The sequence below is a fragment of the Candoia aspera genome, chromosome 1 (genome assembly GCF_035149785.1).
Source record: "Candoia aspera isolate rCanAsp1 chromosome 1, rCanAsp1.hap2, whole genome shotgun sequence".
Lineage (NCBI taxonomy): Eukaryota > Metazoa > Chordata > Lepidosauria > Squamata > Boidae > Candoia > Candoia aspera.
This window is the reverse complement of record NC_086153.1, coordinates 149,746,956-149,761,108: the sequence shown is the minus strand read 5'-3', so window position 1 is coordinate 149,761,108 and position 14,153 is coordinate 149,746,956. Positions and strand designations below refer to the sequence as shown.

The 14,153-nt window shown below is 39.0% G+C and overlaps 1 protein-coding gene across 1 annotated transcript in view; it reads left to right on the top strand.

Annotated features, from left to right (window-relative positions):
• The window catches only part of CTNNA1 (catenin alpha 1), a 68,257-nt gene that overhangs the window by 37,288 nt on the left and 16,816 nt on the right, over nt 1–14,153 (top strand). Inside the window, exons 10-11 of the mRNA XM_063315816.1 lie at nt 3,955–4,047; nt 5,376–5,532. Coding sequence (XP_063171886.1) covers nt 3,955–4,047; nt 5,376–5,532 — 250 coding nt within the window. The remainder of the gene's footprint in view (nt 1–3,954; nt 4,048–5,375; nt 5,533–14,153) is intronic.

Sequence of the window (14,153 nt, the reverse complement as noted above, 5' to 3'; positions counted from 1 at the left end):
GTAACAAAAACACTTTTTCCTGTACTTTTTTGGAAAAAAGTAGACTTAGGTAAAGGTAAAGGTTTCCCTTGACGTAAAGTCCAGTCGAATCTGACTCTAGGGGGCGGTGCTCATCTCCGTTTCTAAGCCTTGGAGCCGGCGTTATCATAGACACTTCCGGGTCATGTGGCCAGCATGACTCGGAACGCCGTTACCTTCCCACCGAAGCGGTACCTAAGATGTGTAATGCTTTGAACAACCTTTTCAGATTATGAACTCAGTTGGTTCCTTTTGTGGCTTCAACTCTTTTAGAACACTAAAACAAGGCTTCTCTTTCCATTATTTCTCGGTCCAGTTAACTCTTCTTACCTCCATCCAATTGAATCCTCCCCACTTGTCTTTCTGTGTACGGTGTGTTTGTGTGTGTTAAACAGTCCTCTTACCCCATTTCTTTTGTCATTTTTTTCTTTTTCTGTTCCTGCTGGAAAGAGAGAGGGGCATGTGGCCATGCATAGTTGTATTTTTTTGTGAGAGAGGTTTGCATATGCAATAGAGATCAGTACATGTTGTAAATAGGATGCCCTATTTCATAGGCAATTAATTTTAATTCGCAGTCATTCAATTAATGTAAAATGATACTTCTCTCCTGGCCTTACCCTTTCATGTAGTATGACTCTTAGTGCAGATACACAGAGTTGGCACCCTACATTTACAAGGTAGGTAAGCTGGGCATGGCCTGGGATCTTTGTTTTTGTTTTGATTCTTTCTCTCTCTCTATTCTTCGTATGGTACGGTTTGTCTTAAATTTAGGGTCATCTTTGAGTAAATATGGTGAATAACTTGACCTGCTTATACAAGTATATAATATTGAAAATATAGTTTATTGAGACAATATTTATACATGCATAAATTTAATTAACTTTATCTTTTATGGCAAATGGAACTCGGGTACACCACATTTTTCTACATTTAGGAAGAACAAGTAGGCAAAAGCTATAAAATAGAAAAATACGAATATTACAATATGAAAGATTTATTTGAGTTTTTGTCTTCTATAATATCAAACAGATATAAAAACATTAATTTTCAGGAAAAAATGTGAGAAAAAAATTAGGGGAAGTCAAGGCTCAGCATACATATTTTGCCATACGAAACCTCAGCAATTTCTTTTTCTTGAGATTTATTTTGTCATGTATAGAAGAGCAGGCTGCTTGAAAAAAAATTACAGGCACCTATGCTGCCTTCTTTCCCTCCCATGTGAGCCTTTCCCCCAGCGTCAGCAAAGCTGAGTTGCCAGCAGAGCTGCAACCTTGACACAGGTATGGGAGGAGACATGTGTTTCGGAGCTCTGCAGCCACCAGCAAACTGAGTACAGCAGCCAAATGAAAGAAGGTGTTTTTCTTTCAGAAGGAGTAGACAGACCGAAAGAGAGGGAAAGAAGTTTTTTTTGTTTATTAGTCACATTTATATGGCTGCCCATCTCAGATAAGGCAACTCTAGGTGGCGTACAACAGTTGAATAAAGCAGCAGATAAAAAAACAATCATTATAAAAGGATAAAAAGTAATTATTAAAATAAGAATATTGTCAGAAACCAGGCCAAGAACCACGCTGAGCCGTTATCTCCAACTCTGATCTTTATTGTTCTCACCTCTTAAACTAACCTAAGGGAAAATAACCCAGAAGGGCTGTAGGGCAGAGCTTCCTTGAACCTCTTAACCTTCCCAGCAACAGAGTCCAGGCTATGAAGCCTCTTATCAGTCTGGAATGCGTTCTCCCCCCAGGAACCAGCAGCAGCGCCAGAATCCACCACAATATTATAAAAAATTTTAAATATACAAACCCCACAGAGAGAACAAAAATATCTATCACAGTGGAGCCATCTAAGAATGTCTCCAGTTCCCAAAGACCCTGAGGCCTGATGACATAACCAGGTCTTGAGAGACTTCCCAAATGATAGCAAGGGAGGAGTGAGCCTAACTTCAGGGGGGAGGATGTTCCACCAGGAGGGCGCCAGGGCAGAGAAGGCCCCCTTCCTGGGACCCACCAGATGCAAGTCCCTGGCTGATGGAACCTGTAACGTGCCTTCCCTGCCAAATCTAATGGGATGGGCTGATGTAATTGGGGAGAGGCGGTCCCTGAGATAACCCGGCCCTGTGCCGTGAAGGGCTTTAAAGATCAAAAACAGCACCTTGAATTGGACCCAGAAGCAGACCGGCAGCAATACACCTCGTGAAGCAGAGGTGTGATATGTGCTCTTCTAGGAGCACACGTAACTGCCTGTGCTGCCGCATTCTGCACCAGTTGAAGCTTCCGGACAATCTTCAAGGGCAGCCCTATGTAGAGCGCATTACAGTAGTCCAATCTGGAAGTGAGCAGAGTCTCCCAGTCCAGGGAGGGGCGCAACTGGCACACAACACAAAGCTGTGCAAAGGCCCGCTAGCCATGACCGCCACCTGCTTTTTGAGCAGGAGTCACAAGTCTAGGAGGACCCCCAAATTGCGTGCTGGGTCTGTCTGGGGCAGTGTCACCCCATCCAGCACCAAAATGGCATAGTCCTAGAACTGGTAGGACCCAAAACCCAGAGCCACTCAGTCTTGCCAGGGTTCAGTTGAAGCCTTTTGTGCCCCGTCCAGACCGTCACAGCCTCCAGGCACCAAGACAAGGCATTCACAGCATCACTTAATTCACTGGGGCAGAGGTGTATAGTTGATATCATCAATGTACTGTGGTAGAGGACTCCTGTTTTTTCTTGGGCTCCTGGGTCTTTTAGTTTCCTTAAGATGTTTTGGGGAGCTTTAGTTGGTTTGTGTGCTACAGTGATGCCGTATGGTTGTAAGAGCCTGCTGGTTGTTTCTGAGATGTTTCCGATGTGTGGCAGTGTTATCCTTTTCAGAGCTTGTCTTGGTTGTGCTGTGGTGGGTTGAGTGGTCAGGCACTTTTTGATGAAGTTGAGCGGGTATCCATTTTGCTGGAAGATGTTGTATAGGCAGTCTGTTTCCTTTTCTGGTGCTCTGGGTTGCTGCAGTGCGTTTGTACTCGTCTGAAGAATGTTCTTTACACAGCTCCTCTTGTGGGAGGTTGGGTTGTTACTTTGGTAATGGAGCACTTGGTTAGTGTGGGTTGATTTTCGAGAGACTTGCTTATCTAATTTGCCCTTGTTTCCTCTGCTGATGAGGATATCCACCTGGTTTGCTAGCCAGTTTTTACTTCCTGAGAATTACTGCTAAATGGAAGAAATCGTTTGCTACTTCCAGGGGGCTAGAACACACTGTTCTTATCTTTTTGTACTACTTTTGCATATTTCTATGCACAAATGAAGGCTCTCAATAGCAGGCTGTCATATGTTTGTCACTGAATATATATAAACATTATAGAATGCCCTAGGTATCCATTCAGTACAGATACAATCCATACAAAGATGCAGTTATATTCATTATATAGTTTACAGAAAAACGTAAAGGTCCATGTCCTTTAAGATAAAAAATAGCAAAGGGGTTGCTGGGTAACTTCTGCATTTTCTAAACATTTAATGATCCATGATTGCAGAAAGTTTGAGAAACAGAGATTTAGAATAATGAATTTAATTGGCTAATACATTGTTAATCTTGTTATGTTGTAAAGATTTAAGCATGCCTTAATTTGATGGTGATTACTTATTTAAAGGTTATTTTTCACTTGTGCATTAGTCAAAATTAAGAGAATAACTGAGTCATTGACTGTTCAGTTAGAGGCTATTATTGGTTATAATAAAAGTAAGCTTGGTCCTCATTGTCAAATTTGTATTGGTAATTGTGAAAGATTTTAAAAGGTATTTACTAGATTCTTACGAAAAATTACAGGACACCAGTCTTACAGTGTTATGGATATATGTTTATATTACTAAAACTATCTGTATGTTATTATTAGCCACCCTGAAGACCATTTTAGTTGAAAGGTGGGATATAAATTTAATCAATGTGTTCTCTTTACACAGGTTGCCAACTTGGCCTGTTCTATCTCAAATAATGAAGAAGGTGTGAAATTAGTTCACATGTCAGCAAGTCAGCTTGAAGCACTGTGTCCTCAGGTAAATTACAAGCTTGGTACATCATTTTCATGTTCCAGTTTTATTCCAGAGCTGTGGAATATAAGTATCTTTAGAAAAACTTAATTTATTGTCGATAAGAACAACTGAGAGTAGGTTAATTTTCAGATAGAACACACAAGTTCACTGGACTAGCTACACAAAATGTACACTTACTGGCTATATTCAAGAAGCTGGAACTTTCTAGAAGTCATTTCTTTATTAAAAAATTTAAAACATGCCAGATCCAGCAGGAATGGTGTAATTTGGATGACCTATAACTCAGGATAATTCCATGCAACCCGCTATTTCAGGACCCCAGTGTTAGAGATGACATCTCTCATAAAAGCTCTCTATTCCTTTCTTGAAGGTTACTGCTAAAGGGAGAGAAAATTGTATTTTTAAAACAAAGTGTGTCAGGGAGAACAAGTATGTACAAGTCTTTGATTTTGGCCCTATCCAATACTTGCTTTAGTCTTAAGAGTTCATTCCTGTGGAAAAACACTGTCATACTCTTGAAGGAAGGACAGCAGGGCTGTAATGTATTCTGCTTGAGGTAGCCTTTGAAGGGCATTCAGAAACTTCAGTTAGTTTAGGGTATTGTAGTTCCTTGTAGTTCCACAATTAATGGGATTTATTATAGGGAATATATGGTCATGGCAAGCCAGCTTCATTACCTGCCAAGCACAATTCACTATACTGATTGTGGCCTCTATCACTTGAACTTCTATCACCTGACTGCATTCTATGCAAGGGCAAAATCTTAATACCTGTGGGTAAGGATCTTATGTTAGCCCTACCAGTATGCATCAAACATTTGGCGTGAACCCAAGAGAGGACCTTTTTTGGTAGTTGCTTCTAAGCTATGTAATACCCTGCCAAGAAAACTCACTGTATGTCTGATAAACTTGTGACAGATAAAAGTATTTTTAGTTAGTTAGGCTTTTGATCCTTAGATGTAATTGGTTTTAAGAACTGATTGTTCTTAATTGCTTTTTTTCCCTTGCTTTTAAACTTTCTGTTTTCAAATTTATTGGTTGGGGGGGGGAGTTCAGGGTTTTTTGCATTTGATTTGTTAGCTGCCCTGTTGAAAAGGTGGATATAGATTTAAAATACAAAATAAATGTAATGTAGCATAAGATGTGCTTTAGCAATCAGGAAATGATGAAATCTAAATCTTTCTTTAGCGAGCCTTAACTAAATCACTTGGCTTTCTCAGCACTCCATCCCATAGGAGGAAGGTTTTTCCCAATGGACCTGTCAGTTTCATAGAAAACTAGATACTGTGTGAAAATTGGTAAATCGATGGTTGTGGACATTTTGCTTTGCAGGTAATTAATGCAGCATTGGCTTTGGCTGCCAAGCCACAAAGTAAATTAGCTCAAGAAAACATGGAGTTGTTTAAGGAACAATGGGAAAAGCAAGTGCGTGTGCTGACAGATGCTGTGGATGACATCACTTCCATTGATGATTTCCTGGCAGTATCAGGTAATAGCTAGACATGGCTTAAATTTCTTTTATGAAGTTGATCAAATTTCAGGAATGCTGAAGATTACTTCATGGAATCCTGTGAATCTTCCTGTTAATATATTGCCTTTGAAGAGAATCCTAGGAGATGAAATTAATGCAGAATGTGACAGACTGCTAGTAGGCCTACAGTATTTGTATTACTTTGTGCCTGCACCTAAATACTTGAGGAGAAGCCCAGTTGTTTTCTAGTGATACGTGGCCTTTAAAGCCCTAAAAGATGTAGGCCTTCTCCAGGGAGACCTCCTTTTCCATGAGCATATCCATTCACTTTCTTTTCAGAATCACTCTTGTGGGCAAGAGAACCTTTTGAGTGACTCTTAAACTGTGGAATTTTTCCTTCAGGAGTTATGTATAGTCTCCACTCTTTCTGTCTTTAGAAAAGGAGTTAAAGCATAGCATGTTTCAAGTTACACTGTTTTCAGTTAATTACTTTCTAATTGTGTTTTATTGTGTATGCTGCAAGTTGCCTTGATTTACCAGCTTGGACAGAAAAGATAGTTTCAACAGCTTAATGTCTTGTGCAAAGTAGCCTATTGTGTCAGATAAATGAAGTACGTAAAAGGGGTGGTGAGGAGATTCATGTATGTAAATAATAGGTATAGATATCTCCACCTTGATCCCACTGAGAGGAAGCCTCTTATAAGGGAGCATTAAAAAGGAAGACAGTCTTTCCAGTGAGATGATGAACCCATTGAGGCAGAAATTCCCAGGTAATATCTTCCTGCCAGTAGGGGCTGAAAGACTTTTCAGCCTAGAATCCATTAAGCCATCTAATTTTTGCAGTCTTTACCCCTGCCCAAAACTAGTTCCGACATTGTAAGATCCGTGGCACTGCCGTGAGAAACACCCTGAGTAGTGCTTCCTTGGTTACAATTCCCAAGTAAGAGTCACAACTTTTTGAGGAATTTGTGTTTAAATTACAATAGGCCAACCATCATCCAGAAAGTACAAGTGTGCATTCTTCTGGCAGATAAATTCTTTTTGGGAAAACTCTTGCATCTCAGAATGTATAAATGGGGTTGGGCATACAGTATCTTGTAATAAAATTAACTTGAGGATCTCTGCAGTTTGCGGTGGGTCAGTATTATAAAGGCAACAGCAGAAAATCCCCTTTCATATTAGTCTTTTCAGATACACTTACCTGGACCGCATAGCATCCATATAAACTCTAGTATAGCTATAAAAATGATACTCTCCATCCATGTTGTCAGTAGTAATACATCAGGAGGGTGTTCAGAAGCATTCGCACCAAATGACAGATACTCTTGTTTGTTTGTTTGCTGAGCAGAGATAACAAGATAACTAGAAAAATTGCCAGGTTAAAAAAAAGAATCAAACGGGGGGGAGGGGGGGCAAAAGGGGACCAAGGAAACCAGGAACAAAAATACACATGCGCACACATAATGAGTGAAAATACATGCGATCCAAACAAGAAAGGAAAAGAGATATTCACCTCTATATTTCATAGTCTTGCATGGTTATCTGGGAGGAATTTTAGCGTATCAGTCCTGATGAAGTAGACAGGGTACTTGGAGTTGTGTGTTCATCCACTTGTATTTTAGTTCCATGTCCTCCTGGTCAGTTAAAGCCTCCCAGGAGATTATTTGCGGTTGGGTCCATGTGGTGGTTAATGCTTTCTGCGGGTGGGGGGGGTTCATCTGTTCTGAAACAGGCAGCAGCCCACCCTTTCCACAAGAAGTCATTGCTGAATCAAACAAGTCACCTTTCATCTTGTCCAGGGCCAGGTTATTTGCAGGACCCCTTGTCTCCAATTGGTTGTGCTCACCCCACCAGATCCAACAGGGAAGACATACTCCAGGTCTCTTATTAAACATTGCCTCTCACAAGACCAAGGAGATGAGCCTTCTCTGTTGTGGGGCCTGCCCTGTGGAATAGCATCCACACACACACACACACACACACACATGCAAGATTCAGATGGCCCTGACTTTGTTGGCCTTTCATAAGGCATTAAAGACCTGGCTTTTCCCTCAAGTATTGGGTGAGCAATAAAAAAATAAAAAAATAAAAGGTTTTTTTAAAAAAAACAGGTGACCCCTGTTGGTTTATTTGTGATCTGGGTTTATTTGAACCTCTGGCACACTTACATTAATTGTTATTGCAATTGTTTTGAATTGCTTTTTGTTTTGTTATTGCTAGTTGGCCAGCGTTGCTACAGTGAGATGTCTGACCATATAATTTGTTTTAATATTCAATATTTCTATCCAGAATGACATTTGCAAGGCATAAGTAATCTATAGGAAAGCATTATTAATATAGTTAACACAGTGGTGACCAATTACTTGTACTGTATTGTAGAATTTTTAAAAGCTTTTTTTGTTAAATTCCCACATTTTTAGATTTGTTAGATTCCCACGTTTTTAAATAGTTCTCATTCAGTGACAAGTTTTCAGTGTTTTGCAATAACAAATCTTATGCATCTTAGGAATATAGATGATAAACTGACAACAGCATTCCTTATGAAGGAATTTTGGATGTTTTTCCCAATTTCATTAGAAATTTCAACCAAAAGAACTGGACAGATTAGGCATTTACATCAAGCATTATAATATGTGCCCATTTGCTGACAGTCCCACCCACATAATCTAGAAATAGTACCGTTTATACGGCATAATTTTAGTGCAATGTAGAGCCACCTATGGATTATCCAGTGGTCAGTTTTTGATGAACTGCTGAAACAGATTTAAAGAGAACTCTGGCACAAAGAATTTCTGTGAGGTTCCTCACAGAATCCCAAATCATTTTGTTAGAGTTTTAAGACTGTCAGAATACCTGTTTTGCTTAATATTGAAGCTGTATTTAGCATTAACAAGATTTCCTTGCTATACATCATTCTGGAGTTGAGACCAGCTTCAGACATGAATCCATGGACAGAAGATTAATCATATACAGAAATACTGCCAAATTTGGGGCAACTGATGTGCCAACATTAGTCTGTAGCCAGGATGCTGGTGAAAAGTTAGCAGCTGTCCAAAGAGCTGATTACATATCAAACTATAACCTTACTGTACCAAAATTGGACATCCACATAGCCACTTGGAATGTACACACAGGATACCATGTTGGCAAGAAGGAAATCATTGCTTGAGAATTATCACATTACAAAATTTCAGTATGGTAATACTGAATTAAACAGAATCAGGAACCAAAACCTTTCAAGTACCAGAAAGCAGTGAAGATACAACATTGCTTTACTCTGATGTGAAAAGGCACTCTAAGGGGATTGGCTTCATTGTAGATATTAGGCCAGCCAAAAGCATGCTGGCATTCCAACAGATTTTAAAGCCAACTAGCCATCCTGACAGTTGCAGGCACAGTTCAAACGCACACATTCCCATCTACACCCCTGTTGAAATTAGCCCAGACATCAAAAACACCCAACTTCAAAACACCTTCAGTTGTTTCAACAGAAGCTCTCTATAAATGTCCCAAAAGTGTATGGCTGACCATATGATACTAAACAGAAGTATGAATCTCAGACAAATGCCTAAACTTGATAGACCAATGCAAATGAGCTAAGCTTGTTGACATTGCACAATACAGTGAAGTTTACCGTGGTTGATGCATTTACAAATCGCTGGAAGAATAAAAAATGATCTCAAGAAAAAAAGAACTGAGAAACACGACAGAATTTGAAACACTTTTGCAAAGCCAAGATCACCTATTAGGACATATATATAAATAGTTACTGAAATATAGAGATGGAACAAATCAAAATTTGTATGATAAAGTGGATGTAAAACTTCAGAGAATCACAGTACTAATCAAAATTTATTCCAAGCTACTGTTTAACAGAAAATTGATATTTATAATGTTTTACAGGTGGTATATAATTCCATTTTCAAGATAGACACATCATATAACAAATGTTGAGAATGCCACAACAAAGACAGAACATCTTCTCATCTGTGGTGATCATGTAAAAAAACTCAAAAATACTAAAGAGATATATCAAAATTTTCAGAAAATTCTAAAAATAAAATTTGAGCTAAAACCACAAATATTTCTATTAAGTATAATTCCAGCAAATATATCTGAAAAATACCATTTAGTAAGATACAGGCTGACAGCTACAAGGACAAATTTGGCACAACATTGGAAAAAAAAAACTTTGCCAACAATACGAGACTGAGAGACCATGGAGAGAGTGCCGCAGGGGCAAAACTGACAGTTTGTATCCATACTAGAAGTCTAACCAAATTTAAGCAGGAAGGGCTCCCTTATATATTACACATCACACAGCAAGGCAAATTTAGACATTTGGAATGTGGTTTTAAGGATAAGATTCAGGAGACCGGTCAAAAATAGCCAATGAAATAACTTAAACAGATACTAGCAATAATCCTCCATGTTAATACTTAGGTTGACAGTTGGAGAAACGTTTCCAAATGGAAAGGAGGGGAAAGCATAATTTAAAAGTATTTCTATAATGTTTTTTATTCTGCAATTGTTTTTTCTTACACTGTTATTTTATGTCATTATCTACAAATCCGTTAAAAACATTTTTCTATTCTCTTTATTGCTTTAACACTTTTTGCTCTTTTTCTTTTCTCTTTATATTGTTTTGTGTTTATCTTTTTAACTTTGTAAAAATTCATCAGTAAAACTTACATTAAAAGGCTTAAGTTTAAAAAAAAAAGTGAAATTTGCCACCAGCTAAAGGCAAGGTGTGAGGCACACTGGAACTCCATGGATCTGGAATTAGAAGTGGCTGCACAAAAGCACAAGTACCCTATGCTTGTTAACACTCTCAGATACCAAAGGGGAAGGACTAAATCAACTCGGCTGATGGGATGTTGTAAGATCGTCAAATAAGTAACTTCCAAGGTGGGGAGATTTTTTTCCAATAACTATGCAACTATGAAGAGCTGCTGGGACCACCAGCAAATGACCACTGCTCATTCAAACACCAGAAAATCAGGCCTTGGATGCAGAGCCCACAATAGATGAAGTAAAAGTGGCAATAAAACTACTGAGAAATGGTAAAACAGTTGGAATGGATGGAGTCATGGCTGTGGTGCTCAGAGTTGGTGGAAACTATCTGACTCAGTGAGTGCATTCACTGTTACGACTCATTTGGCACTCAGAAAAGCTCTCCATTGCATGGAAAGGAGCGAGTATATCACTATTTTGAAAAAAGATGACAGCTGCTAATGCAAAAGCTACTGGTGCATAAGTCTTCTATCCATCATAGGAAAGGTCTTCATGAGAACAATCCAACTACACTTCCGGAAACAGCAGAAACAGATAACTAGAGAAGAGCACCCCATTTCCACCCAACCCGAGGATGCTGTAACCAAATTTTCACCATCAGGCAGCAAATGGAAGAGTGAATTTGATGTGACAAACAGTCATTGCATTGGCTGACTTTCAAGCAGCCTTCAACAGTGTATACTGGCCAACTTTAAGGAAAACCTTGAAAACGAAACACATGTCCACAAAATCCAAAAGCCTACTGCAAGAAACTTACAGCAATTCCAACAACGTCAGAGTCCCCATTTTGGGGGGAGATGGGCGGTAATAGAAATGTGGATAATAAATAAATGTGTATAACTTTCAGTGGAATTTTTAATTTAACTGGCATTAGGCATTTTTGTTGTTTGTTCGTTTAGTCGCTTCCGACTCTTCGTGACTTCATGGACCAGCCCACACCAGAGCTTCCTGTCAGTCGTCAACACCCCCAGCTCCCCCGGGGACGAGTCCGTCACCTCTAGAATATCATCCATCCACCTTGCCCTTGGTCGGCCCCTCTTCCTTTTGCCCTCCACTCTCCCTAGCATCAGCATCTTCTCCAGGTTGTCCTGTCTTATCATGTGGCCAGAGTATTTCAGTTTTGCCTTGAATACCATTCCCTCAAGTGAGCATTAGGCATGGTTGTATGATATTACCCCTGCTGTTTGATGTCATCGTTGATGCTGTAATGAGAGATTTTGACAGGCAAGGTATAGAGTGTGATGATAAACCGCTATTTATTTAACCTCATGTTTGCTGATTACGGTGCCATATTTGCAGGCAGTAACACAGCAGCCATTGACATCTTGTATGACATTGCAAACATTACTCATTCATTCAGTCTGAGAACTAATGCAACAAACATTTTCATAACTGATGGGTCACAGTTTGCTGTTTACCACAAATAGAGCAGGTTAACCAATTCAGATATCACGAGTCACGGGGGAAGAACAGAAGACAAGGACCATCAGCCACATCTCTCTTTAGATTGTTAAACTAGTGCCTATAGAAGGAATGAAACTTCTCAGTGAAAACCAGGGTGCAGATCTTCTTGGCACTAGTCCTGCCAGTCTTGCAATATGGATCTGAGACATGGACACCATTAAAATCAAAAATAAATAGGCTTGATTTTTTTTAATGTGCCTATGGTTTATACTGGCAATCTCCTTAAACAGCCTTCTCAAGAATTATACAGTACCATCAGACAGAGACACACTGAACTATCTACAGTTGAGAATGAAATGCAGAAATGCAAATTAAGATAGTTCAGATATGTATGCAGAATGGCAGAATGTTACCTTTCTTGTAGTCCATGGGAAAGTGGCCTGCATAGTGGAAAGTCCAACATACAGCACCAGAGATAATTATGGGCAAAGCAAATTGAAGATGATCAGAAGAACCTGAGATTTGGGACTTCTGGTAGGGACATGGCGGACTGAACAGCCATGCTCATGGGCTCTGTGGGCAAAACTGACAACGCGGCAGGTTTTTTGGGGCTCAGGCAGATTTTTCCTGAAGCCCAAGAGTGTTTTACCGGGAAAGGAAAATGCTCAGAATCACTCCATTTGTCCTCCAGGACAGCGACTTGCAACCAGGAGATCGTAAACAGCGCTCACGCTCAACCGGTAAGAGCTGCCAGGAGGCTGGGGCATCACCATTTCCAAGCTGCACTGTAGCCTTAAAGGGACATTAAGACCAGCCACCCCATTTCTAAATCACCCAATTTATTTTTCTTTTAAGGATGTGTACCCTAAGATAGGCTTTCTACAGCAAGGAGAAACAACTCTCTCGATGCTTATCGTTATTTGTGTGATTAATTCTTTTTAAAAAGCTTTTTAAGCTTTGGATTTCGCTTTCCATCCAAATATTAAGGAGGGTTGAGACTATGTAATCATCTCCCTGTTATTATTATTGTACTAAATTTGAAGATTTTCGCATTTTCCTACACATTGAATCTGCTGTTTTGAACTTTCAGCTTTCTGCTGCTACTTTCCCTGGGGAACTGCCTGTTAGCTTACTTTCACTTCTGGAAACACATTCTGGAAATTCTTCTATTATCTCGCTGGTTAAGTACCTAGGGCGCCATAATCTACTGCGTGAGACATGGAGGATCTCAATCAGACTTTTTCCGACTTTCACTGAGATTTCAAACGGATGCTTTCTGATTCCTGCCATGCTTTTATGCAAGGTATTCAGGACATTGTGGAAAACATGAGGTTTAAAATGTGTCATCTGGCTGGGGATGTTGTGAAAGAAATTGAAGAGCTTAACGGCGATAGAAATGTCTCTTCTAATAGATCAGGGCTTCTGTTGAAATGCTGGATGAAGATCGGTTAGTCGAGTTGAAGAAATTAGACAGAGGGATCGAGTTGCAAGCCATAAGTGGAACTGATCTTCTGATGGAACGCCATGGAAAAGGGATTATTATGTTTGAAAGGTTCTCTGAAGAGACGTCGGAGTTTTTAAGGGGGGCAGTTGGGCTGTTTGACCTCTTTATGAAAAAAGCTCTGTGTTTTGCAGAGATTTGTAAATGCTTTGTTTATTTTGAAGTGGGGTAAGGGTTTTACAATACTTACCTGGATTGCTTTTAAGGTTTGGTTGACTTCACTTATCTTTAATTAATTGGATTAAGATTATTAAGGTATATAAAAAATAAATAAATGTTTGGTTTTAGGTATAATTGATTAAGATATGATATGGTATGGTATGGTATATGATATGATATATGATATGATATGATATGATATGATATGACGGTTAATTGTTTTTTTACTGTTAACCGCCCAGAGTCCCTCCTTGAGGGGGAGATGGGCGGTGATAAATTTGACAAAAATAAATAATTGTATTAATTACAATGACAGACAATTTACATGGTTTTTTTTTTAGTTTGATCTTTACTATAGTAGACAGGAATGTATAGAACTGTAGTAGGAAGGAAGTAAATAAATGTTAACGGGAGTTGATTAGGAGGTTTATATATTCTTTTCTTTTTCTAACATAAGGGGAGGGAGCAATTGTATTTAGTGATTTTTATATCATGCCAATTGAATGATTTATAGAAATAATGTGATTTTGGTTTAATATAGAGTAAGGGATTGATTATGGAGATTGTTGTATATCCTTGCTGTTAAATGTCGGAAGTCACCTCTCTGTAACCTTTAAAAAAAAAAAAATTGTGTTTTCACTCTTTTAGTTTTTTTAATACTTTGTAGTTTTTTGTTTTTCTGTAGTTTCTATCTTTATTTGAAATCTATTAAAATTCTTATTAAAAGAAAAAAGGAAAACCTAAGATTCAAACTAAACAACACAGCCTCAATTGGAAACAT